The sequence below is a fragment of the Gossypium hirsutum genome, chromosome D08 (genome assembly GCF_007990345.1).
Source record: "Gossypium hirsutum isolate 1008001.06 chromosome D08, Gossypium_hirsutum_v2.1, whole genome shotgun sequence".
Lineage (NCBI taxonomy): Eukaryota > Viridiplantae > Streptophyta > Magnoliopsida > Malvales > Malvaceae > Gossypium > Gossypium hirsutum.
The window spans coordinates 63,388,374-63,411,404 of record NC_053444.1 but is presented as its reverse complement, the minus strand read 5'-3'; the positions used below and the strand labels follow the sequence as shown (position 1 = coordinate 63,411,404).

At 34.1% G+C, this 23,031-nt stretch overlaps 2 protein-coding genes across 3 annotated transcripts; both read right to left on the bottom strand.

Moving 5' to 3' along the window:
- Window positions 1-5,688: 5,688 nt before the first annotated feature.
- On the bottom strand, window positions 5,689-7,183 carry LOC107963559 (ubiquitin-like protein 5). Its single transcript, XM_016900023.2, has 2 exons — window positions 6,868-7,183; window positions 5,689-5,877 (listed from the first exon to the last, which is right to left on the bottom strand). The coding sequence occupies exon 1, from the start codon at window positions 7,117-7,119 to the stop codon at window positions 6,898-6,900; it is 222 nt and encodes a 73-aa protein (XP_016755512.1). The 5' UTR covers window positions 7,120-7,183; the 3' UTR covers window positions 5,689-5,877; window positions 6,868-6,897.
- A 3,527-nt stretch (window positions 7,184-10,710) lies between these two features.
- LOC107962774 (serine/threonine-protein phosphatase 6 regulatory subunit 3) lies at window positions 10,711-17,275 on the bottom strand. Of its 2 annotated transcripts, none has more exons than XM_016899285.2 (19): window positions 16,968-17,275; window positions 16,286-16,389; window positions 16,053-16,139; window positions 15,859-15,934; window positions 15,699-15,773; window positions 15,553-15,606; window positions 15,047-15,106; window positions 14,822-14,938; window positions 14,611-14,705; window positions 14,289-14,497; window positions 14,073-14,170; window positions 13,803-13,906; window positions 13,484-13,649; window positions 13,239-13,361; window positions 12,886-12,968; window positions 12,374-12,515; window positions 12,264-12,293; window positions 11,961-12,031; window positions 10,711-11,807 (listed from the first exon to the last, which is right to left on the bottom strand). In XM_016899285.2, exons 1-19 carry the CDS (start codon window positions 17,004-17,006, stop codon window positions 10,985-10,987), a joined length of 2,556 nt encoding a protein of 851 aa, XP_016754774.2. In that variant the 5' UTR covers window positions 17,007-17,275; the 3' UTR covers window positions 10,711-10,984. The 2 variants fall into 2 exon arrangements, with proteins under 2 accessions (XP_016754774.2, XP_016754773.2); XM_016899284.2 differs by having other exon boundaries at window positions 10,711-11,810; window positions 16,968-17,263.
- Between the last annotated feature and the right edge of the window lie 5,756 nt (window positions 17,276-23,031).

Genomic DNA, 23,031 nt, shown 5'->3' with positions numbered 1-23,031 from the left:
TGCCCAAAGGGTTCATAAAACTAAGGCTGAGCAAGAAACTTCCATCCGAATATGGTTACTCGAACCAAATTAAAATTTATTTTTATTTAGTTTATAATTTATTCTTTTTTTTGTAAAAAGTAATTTTTAGCTCTTTAAATTTTATATAATTTTAAGTTAGTAAATGATAAATTTGCACTTTGATCTCCTAAAAATGATAAATTTTTAATTTAATCCTTTAAAAATTGAAAAAATTATAAACTATTAAAATAGTAAAATTACATTTTAACTCCAATAAAAAAATATAATTTCATTTCAATCCCTCAAAAATTTTCTAACTTCGGCCTTTTTCAATGGAAACAAATGTTGAACTAAAGAAGCCCTAAGAAAAGAGATTGGTTGGGACTTTTGGCAAATGCAAAGGCAATGCAACCAAGTGCAGAGAGTGTAGGCACAAAGATTAACAAATTTTACTAATTGAATTAAATTTTATGTGCACCTTTGGTTGGAACTTCATCTTGTCATGGAGTTAGAAATCTCAACCACCACATATCATACACCGTCTAGCAAAGTTCGTCAAAAACTTTCTATTTAGCATTCATTTTCATGGCAAGATTGAACATACGGTCAGCTATTTTGTTCTTCTGTCTTGATATATATACCACTCAAAATTCTTCTATCCGTTCCAATAAATCATTTACTCTCTCCTCTAACAAGTTCTAATCTCGAGTATGACCAATCAACAGGTTAACTGCTTCTATACAGTCCATCTCTAAGACAATATCCTTAATTCCCTTCTACGCTAGCTTAACTCCCTCAAAAGCCCCCCCCCCCAACTCAGCTTCCAACACCGGGCAAATCCCTATTTTATGGGAAAACCCTTATAGCCAACCTCCCATTGTCCCTGACCACTCCCCCACTGCAGCAACAAATGAGCCCACAGCTTTATCCACTCCCATTTCGGCACCTCCCATCGTATCCCACTCCTCCCCTACTTATGCTATCCAACCCCTTTCGAAATAAACATTCGGCAGTACTAACGTTATCCACAAGCCGCAAATACCACTGCAGAAATCCTGCTTTCTTTTCAAAGTTAGGATAAAAAATTCTTTTGTTTCGCGCCTCAACAAATAATCCCAAAAACCACATCTCAATTATCACTTACTATTGGAAAGTAATCCGGTCTAGATATATTAATGAGTATCCAATCTTTGAGGCTCAAAGATATGAATTCAGTAAGTTTTGAAGGCTGAATAATAGCCGACCGAGTTGTAACTGCCCTAAAACAAAGCCTCAACACATGATCCGTGTCTTCCACCCTACATCCACAACTGCTGCAATTTGCCTCCTCCGTCATGTGTCTCCGCACTCGTGAGGAGTCCGTCATTCAATACTAGCCGTAGGAAAGATCTCACCCTTTGTGGCCCTTTTAGCCTCCGTGCTGCCTTCCACAGAAAGTCATTTACCGTCTGATTATCCTGCAAAGAACTGTAAGCAGACTTGACACTAAGGGTGGATTTGGATGGGCAATTGGGTGCGGTGCGTTTAGCTTATTTTTTGTCTCACGCTACAGTATCTTGTTTTTACATTAACTGCAGGTAAACGCATTGCCCATCCAAACTCACCCTAAAACATCTTCTCGATTCCCACCTCCAACACAACCTATCATCCTCATCATTGTTATTCCTCATCATTGTTATTTGGAGGTACGGTCACCCCAAGTCTCTGAAGACCATTCTCCGACAACACAAATTGTAGTCGAGTCCAATCCCATCTTCCATCCCCCTCCACCATCTTTGATACTGGAGTGAATTCCGTGGGGTTGAAATTCGGGTCTCTTACATGTTCTATTAACGGGCCCGATCCCGGAATCCATTCATCATGCCAAAAATCCACCGACCTACCATTTCCAAGCTTCCAACATATCCCTTTCTTGACAAATTCCCAGACCTGAGCTATTCCCCTCCACAACCTGGAGCAACTGCCTCGTATGATGGAGGCCGGGAGGACCTCTTGCTTGTTATGCAAGACTTTGGCTCATAAATGATCGACGTTCTGAGCTATTTTGAATTCTGACTTCATTAGAAACGATTGGTTTAATTCTACCATCTTTCGTAATACCACTCCCCCTCATTCACCCCTTTGCACAATCAGTCCCATCCAACCAAAAGAACTTCCTTCTTCTTTTCCGTTGATCCCCAAACAAACCCACAGATAATCTTTTCCATCTCAAAGCAGACTCCTTTGGGAACCAACATGGTTTGCATAACATAGGTCGGAATAGTAGCTAGCACAGACTTTGCCAACGTGATCCGTCCTGAAAGCGACAAACTTTTTGCCTTCCAACCTGACAATTTCTGTCGCATTCTATCAATCACGTACCGATAAGTCTCTCTAGTAACTCTTTTGTGAAGCAAATGTACCCTAGATATCGACCCAAGTCCTACTTTCTTGAATCCCAATCCATTGCTCAAATTTAATCCCATCATATTCGTCACATTCTTGCTGAAAGATACCTGTGTTTTTCACGGTTCACTAAATGTCTAGAACTTTCGCAAAATCGAACAATAACAGAATTAATAACTCCCATTTGTTCCGTCGAAGCTTCTGCAAAAACAATTAAATCATCCGCAAAGAAAAGGTGGTTAATTACTGGCCCTTCCCTATTCAACTTAATCGGTTTCAATCTACCATCATTCACCTCCAATGCAATGGCTTGGGCCAACCTTTCCATACACAAAACAAATAGATATGGTAATAAAGGATCCCCTTGACGTATACCACGCGAGGTTGAAAACGGTTCTGAAAGCAGCCCATTCCAACTCAGTCTGCATTCGTACATAACTGACGCATTTCATAATAGTTTCACTTAACAAGTCTAGAATCCCAATATCCAGCAACGTGTCATCAATAAAATCTCATCTTAACATTATCCTTTGTACAAGAAAAATGTTGGGGAAGAAATTAAATTGTATATTTTTATAATAGTAGAAATATAATTTTACTATTTTAATAAATTATATTTTTATAATTTTTAAAGAATTGAATCAAATTTTTATTATTTTTAAGGTAAAAGTATAATTTTATTATTATTAATTTAAAATTTTACAAATTATAAAAATCTTAAATGAAAATTTTTTTATTTTAAGGCGTGCCTGTGCTTGCTCTGCCACTGATCTTATAAGTCACCGTGCAGAGACTAATAGACCGGAATTGCTTAACCATTTCTGGGCTTTTTACCTTCGGAATCGGAACCAATATAGTCTTATTTATCCATTCCTCAATATTACCTCCCTCCATCACCCCTTGAACCGTCCCCACTACACTTCACTTCACTTCACTACCTGCCAATTTTTCTGAAAAAACATAGCAGGCAACCCATCAATCCCCGACGCTTTCAACGGATGCATATCCATTACTACCCTATGCACTTCTTCCTCCGTAACAAAGCTAGACAAACACCTTAATTCATTATCCGAAAATTTTAAAAAATTGACCCGAACTGCATAATAAGGTGCTGCCAAGCTATCCGTTTGGAATAGATTAGTAAAGAAATCTACCGCATGTTGACGTAGCAGTTTCGGATCCTCACACCAATCCTCATCCCCTACTTTCAGGGAATGAATATTGTTCTTTTGCCACCTAGCCATCGTACTCAAATGATAAAATTTCGTATTTCTGTGATTCTGTCCCCCTCAATCAACCACTGACTTGATCTTTGTTGCCAAAGCATTTCTTCCTGACACCTTTGGTCAAGTTTTGATTCTTCACCAACCATGCATTATTTTTGTTGTGGTTTAGGGTTTTCCATTTGCCATATATCCACACCATGTTTTCCTCTTGCTTTTCTAACAATCCTCATCATCTCTGCATTCATCTACTTGGATTTGCTTGATGTCCCATTGTCGGTTTTGATGTTGTTTCTTCACCAACACCTTTCAATTTGTTCCTTTTTTTCCGTTCAATGTTGAAAGACAGCATTTCCAAGGGTTGATTAAAAATTTGAAGAAAATGAAAATCGATTTGATTCAATTTTGGTTCAATTATTTAATTCGGTTTGATTATTATTTAAAAGTAGTTAGTTTAGTTTGTTGTTCACAAATTAGAAAATTGTAATTTTTGAACCAAATCAAATTATACTTTTATAATTATTTTTAATTTTTATAATATAAAATAAATATTTTACATTTAAATCGATGAATTTTAAAAATATATATTATAAAATATAGGGTTAATATTTGGTACACTCGTACTATAATTTTTTATTCTACAAATAATCTTGAAAGTTTGACAAATATATATTTTTTAATATTTTATTATATTTTTATAGGATATTTGTCAACTTTCTAACTGTGAAAACTCCGCATTCAATATACTAACTAATTTCCTATAAAATATAATCAAATAAAGATTTTTATCGGCCATTCCAGGTTCCTAAAAGACATTTTGCCACTGTCCAAGCGGGAAAAGGATTCACATTTCTCTTAGTGCTTTTTCTCTCGTTGTCAGTTAGCATAGATTGTCCTGTCAGCACATGTTAAAATTCTGTTACAAATTGACAATTAAAATCAATCAAACAGCAGATTTGATAATTTTGTAAGTTTAGAGCCCAATTGAATGTAAAAAATTTGAAAAGATTTAATTGATATTTTAAAAAAAAAAATTTTGAGGGTGTTTATACCATTAAGCCAAAAAAAAAAAAGTTTTGTAATATGCTGAATGTTTTATCAGTTTTTATGTTGGTGTTGGTCATGACCCTTTGCTTCGCCATTTTAATAGTCAAGCCCTTTGCTCGTTGCCACCTCTTCTACTCTCTTTCTAGTCAACTTGAAACAAAAGGAGGGAAGGACCTGAACAGACGGAAAACTAAGCTAAATATACCACTTGTAGGCAATACAATTACATATTTCACGGGTATATTATGTAGTGGATTTGGAGGTCGATCAATGCCAGAAACAAGCAGAACACTTTTCCAAAAAAAAGAAAGGAAAATTAATAAATTTGATTCACTTCATGAAATGAGGGTAGTCAAAATAGAAAATGATGATGATGATGAGCGAGAAAAAGATAATAGGGCTTATACAATCGTCCAATAAAAAGTTTCAAACATGCAATGAAGCTTTGATGACAATGATAAAGAAAAAAAAGGTTTGGCTACATTTCTGATTGCAAAGAATTTAAATAATTTCTGGAATTGTCCAGCTTCTGGAGTTGAACTTGAGATAACAAGTTAGTATTGTCGTCAGCCAAAAACATGAATGACAAGCTTTGCTTGTCTGAAAGTCAATTAGTAGCAGGATCATGGTTGATGGTAGTAGCAATCATCCTTTGAGAAAAGCCAAGACATTCAAGAAACAGCAAATTATAGCTGTCAATTGGGTACTATAACCTACATCATGGATTTAAATACAAAAAGCAATTTATGGTCGTTATTGTGGTCGCTTCGGCACTTATCATGATAATGATATTCAATAACGATGACAAACAAAACTAAAACCACAAAGTAATGACCCTATTTCATGTTACAACCCATGACACTACATTTTCATGTAACTATCTTTATCCTTTGACAATAAAATGGCTAACCAAGATTATTTAACGATTCATCACTAAACATAAGCAGGTGAGTTTTAGACAGCAGATACATATATGTATGGCACACAACAATTAACACTTATTAAATATGGCAAAGAAGTGCTAGATTAGACATGTCCACAAACTTCAACACTTTTTTTTTTTTTGGTATTAGCCAAATTAGAAGTATCTGGATAGGTGAAGAGTCCATTAACAGATTACAAAAATTATTACTAGCTAAACATCAACACTTTCCTGAAAGGCATGCCACTCATCTCTCCCTGTAGTTGAAATACATCTTAACTCCCTATTGCATCTTCAAACCTGCAAAAGGGTAAATGGAAATCTCAGAACTTCTCATGAAGTAACTTCTAAATTGAAGCTACTGAATTGCAAATGCTTCATAAAAGTTAAAGCTAAATAAATTCATAATCATCTCATAAGATCCCACATGGTAAAAAAAATCAATTATGATCAAACAAATACACACACAACAGGGTCTAAAACAACACATGATCAACAATGAATCCCTTTATTATAAGGGATTCTCCATGCCACAAAAACCAGAGGAAGGTAAACATAAAAGGTTTGTGAAACTTCTCTATGGTAAAATCTTTTAGCCTATGAAAACAATGGCCTTATGACCAACAACTACAAGCACATTTCCTTGTAAAATGCAAGTCGCTAAACTATATATTATCTGCTAAGACTCAACATAAAAGAGAATAAATTTTGAGTTTGCTAATAAAAACTGAGAGGAAAGAAAATAAAGTGAGATCGTTATAACAAATCATTCCGAATTAGAATGATAAGAGGAAGGAAGAAAAAAATGATCCAAGTTAATTCTTTTCATCTTACCCAGTAAAAATGAACTGATTAACAAAATTCAGAGACTTAAAGAGTCATTGAAAATAACAAGGGGAAAAAAACATTTTCGCTATTAGCTGAATCAACAAGCGATTTGAAGGAAAACGATTTGTTAGCTGCATTAAATCGCTTATTGATTTGTTAATCAGTTAATTCTTTACTTAGAAAACCTCAAAATTCAGAGATTTATGCGTCATTTGGTTCATAAAAATAAGTATTCTGGTATTAGTTTAACGGGTCATGCATTATTTGAGTGTAATTCTTGAGTGAAGGCTACGTAACCGTCTAACGCTATTGGCTCACATTTAATTTAACAAAAAGAAACATAAAAGATAAAAGCCATTGATCTCTGGTTCTAGATTTACAGATGAAGTTGGAATAAATTGAAGATAATGCAATTATAGACATTGAAATAAGTGAATTTATCAGTAATAGAAAAGAAACTACCGGAATTAAGGGGTTTGATTGAAGGAGAGGTTAGTTGTAATAGAGCTCGAGGCCCATGCCATCGTGAATCTCGTAGTCTTTGAGGGTGATATGGTCCTTGTAGATGGTGTACCACTTCTGGATTCGAATCTTATCGGCTCGGGTTCCAGTCTGAGCAGCAACCAGTTTCTTGAGGTCGCCGATGGTGTCGTCCTCGTTACACTTCACCCTCACCTTCTTCCCCAGCCTGTCGTTCAACACTACCTCTATCATCTCCTTTCGTTCTTTCTATTTTCCTGTTAACACAAATTACCAAATATTGTTGTTTGTTGTTGTATCGTTAACGCGGCCATCTCTTAATTTATATAGTTACATATGGGATATGCGGGTTCTGGAAATTCTTTTGAGGGTATTTCCGTACTTTTCTTCTGAGCAAAGATTCTATGACCAGTTAATGCTTTACACGTGTCTACACTTTGGTGAACCATGCAAAAATGGGTATGTTTAATGCATATATTCGTATATCTGTATGTGATGGGCTTTCACTTTTATAAAATCCAAAATTATCATTAAATCATAAGTAAGTTTACATTTTGGTCACTTAAATTTAAAAAATTACAAAATGATCATTGAACTATTCAGAAGTTTTTATTTGGGTCATTGGGTTGTTAAATTTAAAAGAAAAAGTCTAGCTAACAAGCTCCAAGTGACGATTTGACGATTTATTAGGTGGATCAGTACCTATCAATAAGTAGGAACATGCCTTATAACCAAGTAGATCTAACAATTAATGTTAGAGATCGAAGAATAAAGTTGCTTGAATTTTGATTTGCAGATTCGTGACGTTCAAAGTTGTTTCTTGAAAAAAAAAATTCAATGATCATTTTGTAACTTGTTGAAGTTAAATGACCAAAATGTAAATCTACTAATAAATTAGTGACCTTATGTGTAGTTTACCAAACATATAAAAAAATCGGTTAAAAAATTTATAATAAAAAATTTATAAAAAAAAAGATATAAGAATTAAATATCATTTTGGTTGAAATGGTAAAACTCATATACTAAAAATTATGATATTTTGGGTTTAAATCTAATGATTTGCGTTATATGTGTATTTTTTTTAAATTTATCAAAATATAAAAAAATGCTCTCAAAATAATATTAGTTGCTTTATAAAAATAATAGGCTTTTGGTAGTTTTAGGCTTATTAGTGAACAAAGCCCTCAACGAAAAATTAAAAAATCAATCAAGCACTCAATAAATTTTAGCACTCAATTAAGCCCTTCAAGATGAAAAATTAATCCATCAAGACCCTCTGTTAAATGTTGACTAAGTTTGACCATTAAAATTTGTTGACATAGTTGATAAACCAATTGCACGGTGACATGTGGAGACCACATGTAGTAAAATTTTTTTAAAAAATCCTTAAAAATTAAATATTTTTAAAAGATAATGATTTAAAAATCACATCTAGATTGTTTAGGTTCATTTGAATCGAGACAACAACTTGTCTAGGTTCATATTAGATATAGTTCTTTAGACAGTTACAAAAAGAATAATGAAAAATTATTATTATTATTAATTATAAGAAATTATAAAATTATTATAAATATTAAAATGTTTAAAAAATTATTAAAAATCATGCCTAAAATGCACAAGTGGTTATCCAGATGCATTTGAACCTAGACAATCATTCTTAGTTCATTCCATTCATGGTTTTTAATAATTTTTATTTTTAATAAATTTAATATTTATTTTATAATACCTTATAACTCTAATTTTTTTTAAATAATTTTATAATTTTCTTATAATTTTTTAAATAATTATTGTTTTAAAGAATTAGATTTTTAAAAAATAAAAATAAAAATACTTGCTGATCTGGGCCACGTCAAGCATGATGTACACGTGGTTGCCATGTGTTGTTGGCTAATTGGTCTATCATTCACATAAGTAAAATTTAATGGTCAAATTTGGTAACATCAATGGAGGAGTTTGATTGATTATTTTTCATTTTTAAAGGCTCAATTGGGTGCCATGTGTTGTCGGCTAATCGGTCTATCATTCACATAAGTAAAATTTAATGGTCAAATTTGGTAACATCAATGGAGGAGTTTGATTGATTATTTTTCATCTTTAAAGGCTCAATTGGGTGCTAAATTTTGTTGAGGGTTAATTGAATTTTTTTTTCACTAAGGTTTTTTTTATTAATAAGTCGTAATTTTATAATAGAATTGAGATTCAATTAATGGGTGACATCAACTCAATCAAACACATTATAATAGTACAAATATCTATTTATCTATCTATCTATCTATCTATCTATCTATCTATCCATCTATCTATCTATACATACATATATTAAGCCCCTAACTGAGTTGATGCCTAGTGTTGAGTTGGTGTCACAAGTCTATGGAGTATCAACTCAATTGAGAAGTTACTAAAATACCCCTTATCTATCTATACTTGTATTAAGTCTCTGGTAGAGTTGGTGAACAGTGCTGAGTTGATGTCACAAGTTTATCGAGCATCAACTCAGTTGAGAAATTACATTATTATGAGGGGTTTTTTTTAATCTTTTTATAATTTATAAATCAATAAAAACGCAATCATAATAAGATTTAAATCCATGACACAATAAATTATCAATATTTGACTTTATTCATTTCTTCTTCTTCTTCTTCTTTTATAATGACTTTATCATTTCAATCAAAGCATCATTTGATTTTTGTATCAACTTTTATTAAATATGTTTGTTACATAAATTTTTATCCACATAGTGGGTGTACAATAATATAATTTAATATAAAATTTTTAATATCTTTATTAATTGTATTTACAATTCATCATTATTTAATTTATAATATTACTCTCATCACATTTACACATTGTTTAATTCGATTTTTTTTACAGTTTTGATATTGAGGGTTAATTTAAAAAAAATGAGAAAAGATGAAATTTATTATCTTTAAATTTTTGGGTGTTTCTATTTATATATATATTATCAAATTCAGTTGATAAATTTGTGTTTTTAGCTTTTTAGGTGAAAGGGTCATAAAGAAAAAAAACTACAAAAAAAAAACCAAAATACACAATTTGTAAATATTCTAAAATCAAGACTAAATTAACACATACATAAATGATGAAGGTTAAAGTTAATATTATGCTAATTTAAAAAGCTGCCACATCACCATTCGTTTTTGATGAAAAATAAAAAAAAATATTTTATAGTTTTTTATAATTAGATAATAAAAATTTATCAATAATTTTAGTTACCCTTAATTTTTATCCATATACCGAGTGCCCCTTCAATTCAACTATACCTAAATTTTTATTTTGATAGCAAAGCTCTACAATTCCATTTGTTTACAGAAGGTGGTTTAGTCTTTTAGGCTCTACAAGCCCATTTGTTTATTTTTTTCATTTTTTAAATATTGGCGTGTTAAATAATTGTTTTTAATATAAATAATAATTTATTATTCACTTTCAGAATTATAAACTTCTCACTCAGCTTTATTCATTTATTTAGATAAAAAAAAATCATCCACTTACAGTTTAAAAAGGTACAACTATAAGAGCTACGGAGTTTCCTTCTTTTTTTCTTCTAATTTAAATATCCTTATCTACTCTAAATTTTCTTGTTCAAACATTCTAATTATATTTAGCGAATAAATGTACAATGACAATGTATATTATATTATATTAATCCCTTTGATAACACGTTTCTCAAGTTCTAAGCCCATTGTATTAAGCCGAATAAATTATAAAAGAAGAAAAGCAAAGATCTTGTCATTCTAAACATCAAAACCAAATGAAAACACCCCCCCCCCAAAAAGGGGGGTTAAAATCTGGGGGAAAGGGAGAATATGAAGAGAGAAACACCAGAGCCATTAAAATATTGATTCCATATGAGCGTTAATCAGTCACAGGGAAAAAAAAACCAAAACAAAATCTTGAATAGTAAATAACTAATGAACATGTAATTAACCAAAATAGCACAGCCTACCGTTTCAACACCATCAGGAAACAAAATTATACTGTACATTACCAATTTTGCTACTTCAGCCCTTCCCAGCTTCCATAAGTACACATCGTCGTACTTTCTAATTCCATGTTTTGCCACAAATATGTTTGGCAGGCATTACTCCGAAACAGTGACCTCTTTGTCAACCCTCCAATAGTTTGCATCGTTGAACTCCTTTATCCCAGCACCAACTTCGTCGGAGTTCTCCTTTTCGGGTACATTAGGAATGATATTCCTTTTCAATGGTCCTGCTTCCCCAACTATCCCTTCTTTCAAGGCTTGTTCCATTGCCTTCTCCGTACCTTCTAATTCCACGCCTACAAATTCAACATCCTCTTCAAACAAAGAGCGCACAGATGGTGGAGATTTTTTACTTGAATTGCTGCTCACTGATCCGTCACTCATATCCACGGAGTCTGAGGAACCATTTGCAAGTATGGATTCCCCATTCGAGGGCTGTCCAACATCAGTCATCACTGTCTCTGTAGTTCTGGGTAGGTTGACATCTGAGCTGTCATCATCAAGAAACGGATTCTTGCTTGAACCACCCACTTGGAAATCCGATGATTCTCCCCACCCCACCCATTCAGGTAAAGGCCTATCTCCAAGCAAGTCCTTGTTTTCAGTTGTATCAAACCTGAAGAATCCCATATCATTAGAAGCATTTGCTTTCTCCCCTTGGGGATCCAAGTCTCCACCGTTCATCGAATTTTTAAATCCATTCATCGCATCAGAAGTAGATGTGCCATTCATTGACTGTTTGCTTTCATTTAACTCATCCTCCTCTCCAACTATCACCTCATCGTCACTACTGCTGTTACCACCGTTTGCAGTTCCATTCAAGTTAACATCATCAAATACCTCTGTGGGTGATGTGGCCATAGGTTCATTACCGATTTTATCATCTTGGAATGCAAACCAATTGGAATTTGTAAACAGACTGCTGCATTAAAACATGGGTTGTAATCGCCATTAAAATGGTTAGTTCAACAGAAGAATTCAACTGTGATATAGCCATGAAGCTAAGGCTACTTGAACAAATATTAATCAGCCAAATTACTCCATTACTATGAGTAATAACAAGAAAACTCACCTCCCTTGGTCATCACTGAGCCTCAAGGATGATATGACAACCTCAGCAGATTCATCATCAAAGTATACATCCTGCATCGTAAAAATACATTTGCCATCAAATTTCACATTAAAAATGACAAAAAAATGCCAGCTTGTTTGGTTATCCATCACTCAAGCTGATCTTAATAAATAGCCCTAAATTATGTTACCACCGATGTCTTTTTAATAGACATACAGAAGCCACAGGAAAAACACCCTCTTGGCCTCATATTAAACCATAGAGAAAGATTTGAAGTAAATTAAAAGAAAAAGAGTTGCTTACCTCGTCATCTTGACCAAGACCACCATGGTCCTGAAAGGAGTAAAACAAAAACATTAAGTATAGCAAACAGGTAGAATTCAAGAAGTTTTCAGGAGAAGCAAACTACACACTTCTTCATTATCATCATTCCCATATATTTTGTAACTGAAAGCCTGACTTAGGTTATTTGCTAAAGCTGCAACATCATAATCTCTATCATGAAGATCATCCTCGTCGCTATCCCTTGTTCTATCTTGGAATGCTGTTGGGCGGCTGGACAGGAGAAGGAAAAATACATTACTCTTTAAGTGATTTTCTGTTAGGTCTCACAACTATGCCATTACTGCAACTGGAAACAACGTGCTAACAACAAATATAAGTTCAAAAATGGGAAATACCAACTCTTCACATTAGCAGGCACTATATGACAGGCAAAAGCCATAAATAAGCAAGAAAACTAGAAGAAACATTTCATATCTCATTTTTATAAGTTGGAAATCTGTCGCAAAGACCATCTAGAATCCATTAGTGCTAGCACTCCTAAAATGCCATACCAAGCACCAAAATCTATAGGTAATTGACCCAAAATAAAAATCCAACTAATCAGACTGAAATACCAATCAGAAATGAAACAAGCACGTACCCACAAGCCCATCGATAAACATTTTCGACTGCATTACGTTCTTGCAAAACATTAGTTTGCCACTCGTTCCATTTGCTATTTTCCTATAAGGAAATTTATGAAGACGTGTCAGCAAGTAAGAAAAGAGTAAGTCAAATAATTCAACATTGCAATTCCAGCCAATGAAAGATACCACCAATGTGGCAAATAACAAAATAATAGAGCTTAATTCATATTTACCATACCACATAGAGAGATCCGTTCTCTAACTTTGATTATAACAAAAGTTGTTAGGTTAAGCAATAATGCACCTAGATCCTGTAAGATCCTGACAGAAACATTCATACAACATTAAACAGCATCCAATTCCCCACCTGTATACATGCCTGGATGCGGCTGTTGCTGCTTCCCAACTGTAAAATTTTATTTGAAATGCGTGTAATATGTCCAATGTTTCCTACCCGATGTGCACATTTTCCGGCAGCAGGTAAAGTAGGCTGTTTGAGCAAAGAAGAGTTAAGCTGACTGCATAATCATGTAGCTTTATAACAGCTCCTGATTCTTTATTTATAATGGCTCTTAGGAAAATGGGGAAAAGTTGTATGATTAGAGCATCTACCTGATTACTGTCACCAGAAAGAACTGGATTTTTGTCAGTTTGAAGAAATTTCCCAATCAAATCACATTCTTGAAGAAGATGATCAACTATTGCATCACTCTTGCTTTCAAGACACGATAATATTATACTCCCCACATGATGATGTAATGCATTGTTGTATGGGTACCTGCATAATTTGAAATAAAGAATCAATCTTGAGCCTGCTGGCAGAAAAAAACCAACACCTACCTCAGGAAGACATCAAGCATTTTCTTCAAGATTCAAACTCCATTAAGTTTTTTAATTCCATTCAAGATGCCGGTTTTAAGCAAGAGCTTACTCGAAGAAAAGATCAATAACTCGTTGAATGGTTCCTGTGTTGACCAATTCCTTCTCTGCAGCTTCATTTCCAATTCTCAACAGTACAGCAATAAATTCCACAATCTGAAATAAAAGCAAAAATTTCAGAAATAACACATGCACCTATTGCACCTATTGCACCTACAAAGTTTGATATGCATTACAAACACCAAAAGAATCAAACAGGTGTCAGTTATCAGATTGAGTATTCCATGGTTCATGAGACTTATGATGAGAATATAATATGAACCTTTAGACGATGCTTCCCAAGAGGCGGCCTCAATTCTCCATATGTGGTAGGCAAAATTTTCTCATCAGAGGACACATTCAAAAGCATGAGTAAGTCACCTACACAAACAAAAGCAGCCTTCAAGACCATGGCTAAAACGAAAGCCAACAGGTTCCAAGCACCTAGGAATATACAAAAACGATTACATACAACTTTCAGCAAAAGAAACCCACTCACCAAGCTTAGGCAGCATAGCATTGATAGTCTCCGAATTCACAGGAATTGAAGGCTCATACATATGTTGATGTCGGAAAGAATGCATCAAGGGAGAAACAATTGCTGATCTTTTGGGATCCAACAACGAGATGCAAACTGAGAGTGAGTGTATAAGGCCAGATTTTGAATGTGAATCTTCCAATGCATGACCAAATATCCTTACAACAAAGCTGTATATGAACATATACAAAATTACCGGTCAAGTCACAAACATAAACAAAGTAGAGCATTAAAATGGCAATGCATATAGGGAGGGAACACAAAGTAACTGAATCTCAGAAACCTTGGACTAGAGAGTTTAGTGGCTAAAGCTGATGGGGAATTCCGTGTTATTGTACATAATGTTTCTGCTGCATTAGCATGAACTTCAGGAGGACACTGGTCAATGTAGAAAAATAAAAAGCAGGTTGTGAGGTATTCGTTACGAGAAGAATGGCATGCCGTGAAAATATTAAAACAACATTACGCCAGAATACAACAGAAAATTCTCTTACTGATGGACTCAATTTATCCACAATCATTTCCAGCAAATTGCTATCAGCTAACCATTGCATTACATCCAAAAAATTGGGATATACATGATCATCACCTCCTACTAACCGAACCAAAACCTGTGAAAATAAGCATCTCATCTCAATGCTCATCCAAAACATATGAAAAGACGAACCATATAAAACTCACTACTGCACTAAACCAGGAAAAAGAAACCACTCAGGCACCTCCATGATGGATGTGATTCCTATCAAATCAACCAGTTGGCGAAACACATCTTGATGTACCTGTTACAAAGCTGTCTCAGTAAATCCATATAAATAAAACATGCTATCCTTCATAGTTCAGAGATTATAGAACACAAAGAAGCCCAATATTGCCATGCAAGTCATTACACTTGTAGTGTCATTACTGTGCAAAACTCAGAGAACCAACTCACCAGATGAAAAGGATCTATAATCTACAGAACTGTTAACAACACCCATAATTTAGCACATTTAAGTTAACTTAAGGAGACAAATTATGTAGATGCATCATGCACATCCATGCCAAAGTTCAACTGAGGCACAAGATGAAGTTCAAACTGACAGTCTACATTCATACATGTCTCGGTTACACTAATCATACAGATTTACAGGTTCTTGAATGCATCATCAAACAACATAAATGAAACAGATAAGCAAATTTCTGAGGAATCTAAGAATGTGATAGTAAGCACAAAATGTTTACTTACTTGAACGTAGTTCATAATTGGAACAGTCTTCCGTAGCATAAGGCAGACAACAACCTAAAGTACCACAGCAAAAGAAACCTATTAAGTGGTAATAATAACTAAAGCAGTAATCAAACTAAAAATGATTGAACCAGCACAGAAACTACCTTACTGAAATAACCAGCTAGCAAGGCACTATAAGGACGGTTTGGTTCCAAGAAGGAGAAGAGTAAGTTCATCAACTGCAACAAGGAGACAAGCATAAGAAACAAAATCGTAGCAGTTTTCACAACTAAAAATGCATAATCAAGAACAAAAATGAAATACCTCTTCCTCCTCCACTAAAGTCTTCAGAATAACATCTATCTCACATGTAAATATCTCACAGGCTATGAATGGGAACCTAGATACATAAAAGAACACATCATTAAGAAAGGAATGACTAACATCAGATAAGTTGCAAGCCAACAAACTAGAAAGATTTATTTTTCCTGATTCTTCATTAAATGAAAATTACTTACTTGAAGACCCGTTTGCTGTCAGCATCCTCTGGAGGTTCTTCAACAACATATCGCAATAACTGCTCAACTTGAGCTCTATCTCGCAGACTGCAAATAAAATATTGAGCACATCATGAGCATCAAGCAAGACTACTCATCTATTAGATTCTACAAAGACTCCGACATTCACTAATAATCAATTGAATAGAAAAACTTAAGGAAAAGGCATAATGTTATATAGTGGCAAAAATTACAAGTTGATGAGCCGACTGTTTAAAGCTTTACACTCTTGGATTATTTCTTCCTCATCCAGAAGCTCTTCCAAAGTAAAGTTTTCCTTGTCTAATATTGACTCCACCTACAAATGAGTATCGAGTCAATGAAATTAACCAGAATCCAGTAAACAAAAAAAATCAATAACCCGACAAAATTCTTAGAACAAGTCGTAGAAAATGGAGAGCGAAAATGAATCAAAAAAACAAATGCAGGTAAGCATATCTACATAGCTCAACAGATTTTCTGAATTACATGCAAAAGCAGATAAAACTAAGTAAGAAAGTTCAGCTTCAAATAAACAGAATTCCAACCATTTCCAACTAAAGAAAGTACTTAAAATTCAAAGTTAATTCATCAAGTTGAACAAGGAAATTTCCCAAAAAGGCGGACAAATTTAAGTCGTCGAAACTAGTCTGCTATGGCATCGATGAATCCAAAGTAAATTTCAAATTAACTAAGCAGAAAGAAAATCAAGAATTCGAACCTACAAAAACAAAAAGAAAAAAAAATAGAAACCTAATGAAAAATGACAAGTTCATTACATACGATAGAAAATTACTAAATCAATGTAGTAAGTAAAGATTAAAGAAATCAAAATTTTAAATTAAAAAGAAACAGAGAAATTAATTTAATTAATCAAGCAGTATAAAAATCACTCACCGGAGAAGAGGCAGATAAAGATGTTAGCTTCCAAAACATGGTGAAGAGATTAAGCAGAGAAATAGATCTGTAAACCTTAAATTTTTACCAGTGAATCTAGGAGTTGTCCAAAGAGGAGGAAAAATAGCGCGAGAAAATATATAAGAAAAAAACCCTAATTTTTGCTGTTAAAAAAAGAAAGAGAATGAGAGATCGAAAAAACTATAAAAGAATTTTTTTTTTTTTAAATGTCGGAGTAGCTGAGGGAACGAAGAAAAGGGAGGGGAAGAGTTTTTTTTTTTTTTTGGCTGTGGAAAAATACAAAATGAAGCATGTCCCACGTATTTCACAAAATTATTCTTTTGGTCTAATGGGTTGATGGGCCATGTATGTAATGGATGGTCATGGTATGGTGGTGATGGTCATGGCCTCAAGGTGACTTGTGAAAAACTGATCCACCAGTTTCTAAAAATGGAGAACACTCTAAACTCACAGCATCATTCAAGTTTTTAAGGTCACGAACTCTGACTCCGATTTTTTCACAAATTTGTTTTTTTTATTATTATAAAATATTTTCTTTCAAATTACTTCCTCTTTTTGTAATTTCTTGCGGAAAGAATTAGTGCATTTAAACTAATAAAAAAGTGAATAATGGAAAAATGGTCGCTTCTGGAGGTGGTGAGAATGCCGATAGTGGTGGACACGCAAGAATGCTACTGGTGGCAGTACAAGTTAGCAATTGGGCAACCAAAAGAGTTCACTTAAGAGAAGAAGATTTGTCAGATGCCTGTGGAATGCCTATTGACTCTCCCTTCGAGGGTTGGGCTACTTTCAAGGCTATATTGATGAATGTTAATAAGAACAACATTCCTTACCTCTGTGGAGGTTGAGGACATTGATCTTCTAGAGGATGATATGATTGCCGAGACTATTGAGGTATAATAAGGATTAAAATGCATAAATTTTGAAATTTATAGTAGAAATTAAAAATAGGTCCTAAAATGATTATAGTGAAATCGGCTTGAAAATTTGAATTCTAAATTGAAAGTTAGGTTAGTCTCAATTTTAAGAACTAAATTGAATAAGTTTCAGAATATGTGTGACTTTACAATTGATTGTGAATTGAGTTGCAAAATTACGTTAGGCATTGTTGTATTAATATTCGTAGCTAAAGACGACGCAAGAGCATCAAAAGGAATGGGGAAGGCTAAAATTGGCGAAGAGTAGTTCGAGTTTTTTGTAAGTGTTTCTGAAACATAACACTTATTTGATTTCTATATTTCTTGATATTATGTGTCGTGTACTGTTTACGGTAGACTTATTGTAGAGAATGGAAAGGAATTGGAGTAAATTGAACCGAATACCAAGATACGTGCCTAAATGAATAAACTTGCGATAATGGAATAGATTTTCATGGTGGATTGATATGAAGTTAAGTAGAAGCATACTGAAAATATAAAATGAAACTTGCAAAATGGTTGAATTATAGCCGTACACGATGTGATGGAGATGATCGAGGGGCTATTAGGCCAAAATTGAGAAACCATCGTTGCCGGGCAATCTGGGATGGCAGGTCATTGTTGTCGGGCTTTCTGGGATGACATAAATGACTTATGAAACCATCGTTGCTGGGCAATCCGAGGTGGTATGCCATTGTTTCCTAGCAATTAGGGATGGCGGGTCATCATTGCCGAGCAATCCGGGATGACGGTTTTAAATGAGCTAAAAAAATGGGCTTACGAGTTTGGAAATGTATCAGTATGTTAATATGGAACGATATCCTTAAGTTAGGCAAATGTATAACTAGTGACAAACTCATGTTAAAGTTCAAGCTATATAGATTTTAGACATTCACTCAAGTTTATGCGATTTTCCTATCCTACCTCGTTTAAAATAAATAAATTGAATTCCCTACTCATCGTACAATTTGTCTTTCGTGTGTAGGTTAGGTACATAGCTTTATTCGAGTCCCACTTCAACATTCAACCGAGATCCTAGATTCCCTAAAGTTTGTTGTCTTTTGTTATACTTATTGTCATGTACCTAAGGAAGTCATTTTAGGATTTTGGATGGTCTATGTATGTCTAATATGTGATCATGTACTTAGATGAATGGTTAGCTTTGGTTCAAGTAATATATATACATCTTGCCATTTTGTTGTGGAACCTTGAATGATATTATGAATATAACAATTTGAAGTTAATTGGGTAAGGTAGATAATAGGGTGAATGCTTAAGGTAGATATCATGTAAAAATGGTATTGAATGGTTTTTGGTAAGCTTTTGTTTGAGAAATGGTAGTCGATAATTTTGTTGTGTTTTGGTGCCAAATGTGGCATATTGGTTAGATGTTTAGGGATATATTGGATGGCATGTTTTAGCATGGTTTTGACATGTTATAGGTAGGTTCCTAGTGGCAAACTAAAATGCATTTTAGGTCATTATTAAGGGTTGGATTGTATCATGCATCAAATGACCTATTTTGCACCACATAGTTGTGTGTCACACAACTGAAAATTATTAACCATTTGTACCATACATTTTTTAATAGTCACACAGGCTGGCCACACACCCATGTAAGCACTGTAGATTTGGTTATTTAGTTTTTCACACGGTCCCAGTTTGTTACACGGCCTAGCCACACGCTCGTATGATTTTGTTTTATATTTGCAAATTTAATCTACACGGTCATAATGAGTTACACTGTCTGGGCACACGGCCCATAATTGCTCCTTTTTGTTGTAAAAGTTTCAAAATGGTCATTGTTGATGCCGGGTCAATTCTAGAGCTTTCGTAAGCTCAATTTAAATCTGATTTTGTTTGCAAAGCATGATTTTACGTGAATGTATGTAATTATTCAACGTTTAATAGAATTTTCGACTTATGAATCGCATGTAACTATTCTGTTAATTACTGTAACATCTTATCGCTCGGGTTCGATGACCAAACCAAGAAATGGGTGTTACACTAACCTCTTAGAAGGGAGGTTACAACTTGCTTAAGAAAACTTAATCCGTCTTTATAATGATGTCTCTACTTCATCTATCCCATCAAAGAGCTCAGTGATCAAATGGGGTTAGGCTAAGAAAGAGTTCAAAAGGAAAGGTATTGAAATTAGTCAAAGAAAAGGTCCTTTAGTGCCGGCTAAAGAAGAAATTGACACCATTGTTGAAAACCTACCTGCTATTGAGTGCAATAAGGGTGCCTCCATGAATGAATATGTGGAGGTTGTTGACTGTGATGTAATGGATGGGTCTGATTATGTGTAATACTAAGGTCAATCAATACCACTTTCCCTTTTATTTTATTATAGCCCTTAAAGTATTTGATTGAAACTGTTAGGGGTGTGGAAACCCCCATTTTGATATATACATTAAGGAGTATTATTGGGAGCATGATACAAATATCTTAGCTTTGTTTTAGAATAGAATTAGTGGGCAACAAGTTGATCAGGTAATTTAGAACTTTGGATTTCCATTCTCATATCGTTTTGAAGCTTATGGCATTGTGGGTGGAATATGAATTTTTTGGAAAGTTTTTGCCTTTATGGAAATTTTGTATAATTATTGGAAAACTACTAAGTCTTGGATTTGGAAATGTATACTTTAAGGGAGGATATATGCTGATTAGGTTTATATATTCAAATTTGGAATGGTGATAAGGTGGCAATGGAAGGAAATTCTTTTTGTTTCACACAATACCTATTTTCGAACAAGCAAATAGGAGGGTTGTTGATCTTATACATCCAAGTTACTAGGTTTGGAGATCATCTCCTATATGAGAAAAGTTAGGGCGTAATTGGCTAAATGAGTGAACTTCTTGTAGTTTCTCAATCGTTAATGGCTTGGATAGATTTGTATAAAAATGCTATTTTGATGGATCTTTCTTTGTAAAGACTGCTTATGAGCTTATTTGGGCACAAAATGCATAGTCTAATAATCCTTCCCTACATACTTTCAATTGGAAATCCTTATGGAGAACTAAAGTTCCTTTCAAGATAATTATATTCCTTCGGAAGAGAGGTATGTCAATTGATGACTATTTTATTAATTATTAATCTAATTTAATGCTTAATTAACTATAAATTAAAACAAAGTGGACTCATCATCATTCTCCACTATCAACATAAAAAACAATGGTGTAATAACCATTTTGGTACTTTGGATAATTACTACCTAGGTCATTAAGTATTCTCTTAATTAAAACTCAATAATGATTAGACTTTTATAATTTAGTCCCTGAGCTTTAATTAACTATTTTCTCGGTTAAATTATTTAACTAATTTTTAATATATTTTTTACTAACTTTCTTAATCTTTATATTTTATCCTTGTAGAGTTGGTTTATGAAAATGAGGTTCCGCAATCACGTTTTTTGACACTACTGAAAATTGGGTCGTTACACTGGTGTTCAAAAGCTATTCGGGTTTGACTTGAAAAATGTAACACCCCTTACCTGGTCTGGTCGTTGGACCAGAGCTATGAGATGCTACAACAACTATCAGAATAGTATCATGCAAATCACATCGTTTAATTTAATTTGAAACATACCAAAGACGTACTCAACAACGATTGGGGAAGAGAGGAGGTAGGAATGAGAAACAGCGGAATCGAGGTTGAGAATTTGGAGCTCCCCTCCCCAAGTAGAGGTTGTTCCTACAGACAAAAATGACATTAACTTAAAAGTTCAAAAAAACTTTATCACACCTGATTCTCCTAGGGACCCGAATTTAAAGAAAAGTTGGGGAGTTGATTGTATAGAAACATGAAATTTCTAGCTTTACTGAAATATTTAGAAACTTAAGTGGCTGGTTGGGGAGTAATTAGATTTCAATTCTAGTTTAGTTAGATTGGAATTGGTTGGTTTCAAAATGGAAGACATAATGATTATGATTTAGTGGTTGATTTGGTCTGTGGAGACCGCGCCCATGGAGTATATATATATGGTGTGTGAGGAAATAGAATTCTTCTAAGTTCCGTTTACAAATTATTCTCTGCCTATAGTATCGTCTTCTTTGACCACTCCAGAAAATAAAGGGATAAAGTTGAAGGAAGCTCTGTACGTTGTAGTCATCGTGTGATTTAAAGTTTGTGTAACAACCCTAACCCGTATCCGTCACTGGAATAGGGTTATGGAGCATTACCGAAATATATAGATCAAATACAGACATTTCATATTATTTAACATTCATATAAAAAATTATTCATAAAGTCCCTTATATGAGCCTTTGAGGCCCAAAATATGCATTATAAAAAAGTCTGGACTAAATCGGGTACTTAGAGAATTTTTTGTAAAATTTTAAAAGTTTTCCTAGGTGCAAAGGACACATGCTCGTGTGGCATTTGAAATAAGGCACACGGTCGTGTCCAGCCCATGCCCTTACCCATGTAACTCTTTGACTTGGGTCACACGGCCAAGTCACAAGCCCGTGTGCTAGGCCATGTGAACATGAAAATATGCATTAAATTGATGCAGGGGTCACATGGCCAAGCCACACGCCTGTGTGCCAGGCCATGTGATCAAGTCTAAGCATTCTGTTTTGAAACTTTAAAGATGCAAGGGACACACAGTCAAAACACACGCCTATGTGCTAGGCCGTGTGTCACACATTGCTGAGACACATGCCCGTGTGGACAAAATAAGGTCATTTCCAAGCCTTATTTATCACCCAAACATGTCTTTCACCTACATTAACACTTAAACATATTCCCAATCCAATATAAAACATTTGAATCAAACCAAAACCAAGTCTTATGCATAGTGTAATACCCCCTACCCGTATTCGTCGCTGAAATGGGGTATGAGGCATTACCATATTTTACCGAATAATTTTTTTTTCAAAATCCCAAAGTTTTTTTTGAACTCAATATAACCCCTTTATAAATATCTAATCTTCCCTGCAATTTTAAATCGAGACCAATCCAACACAACCAATCAATTTCAACATATTTTCAAGATAGATTTAACGTATTCATAAGATAACCTCATCACATACCAAAACCAAAATTTGTTAGCCATACCAATGGCTAACCATACATTCATTTCACATTAACATTTACTTTACTAGCTTATACATGCCATTGATTT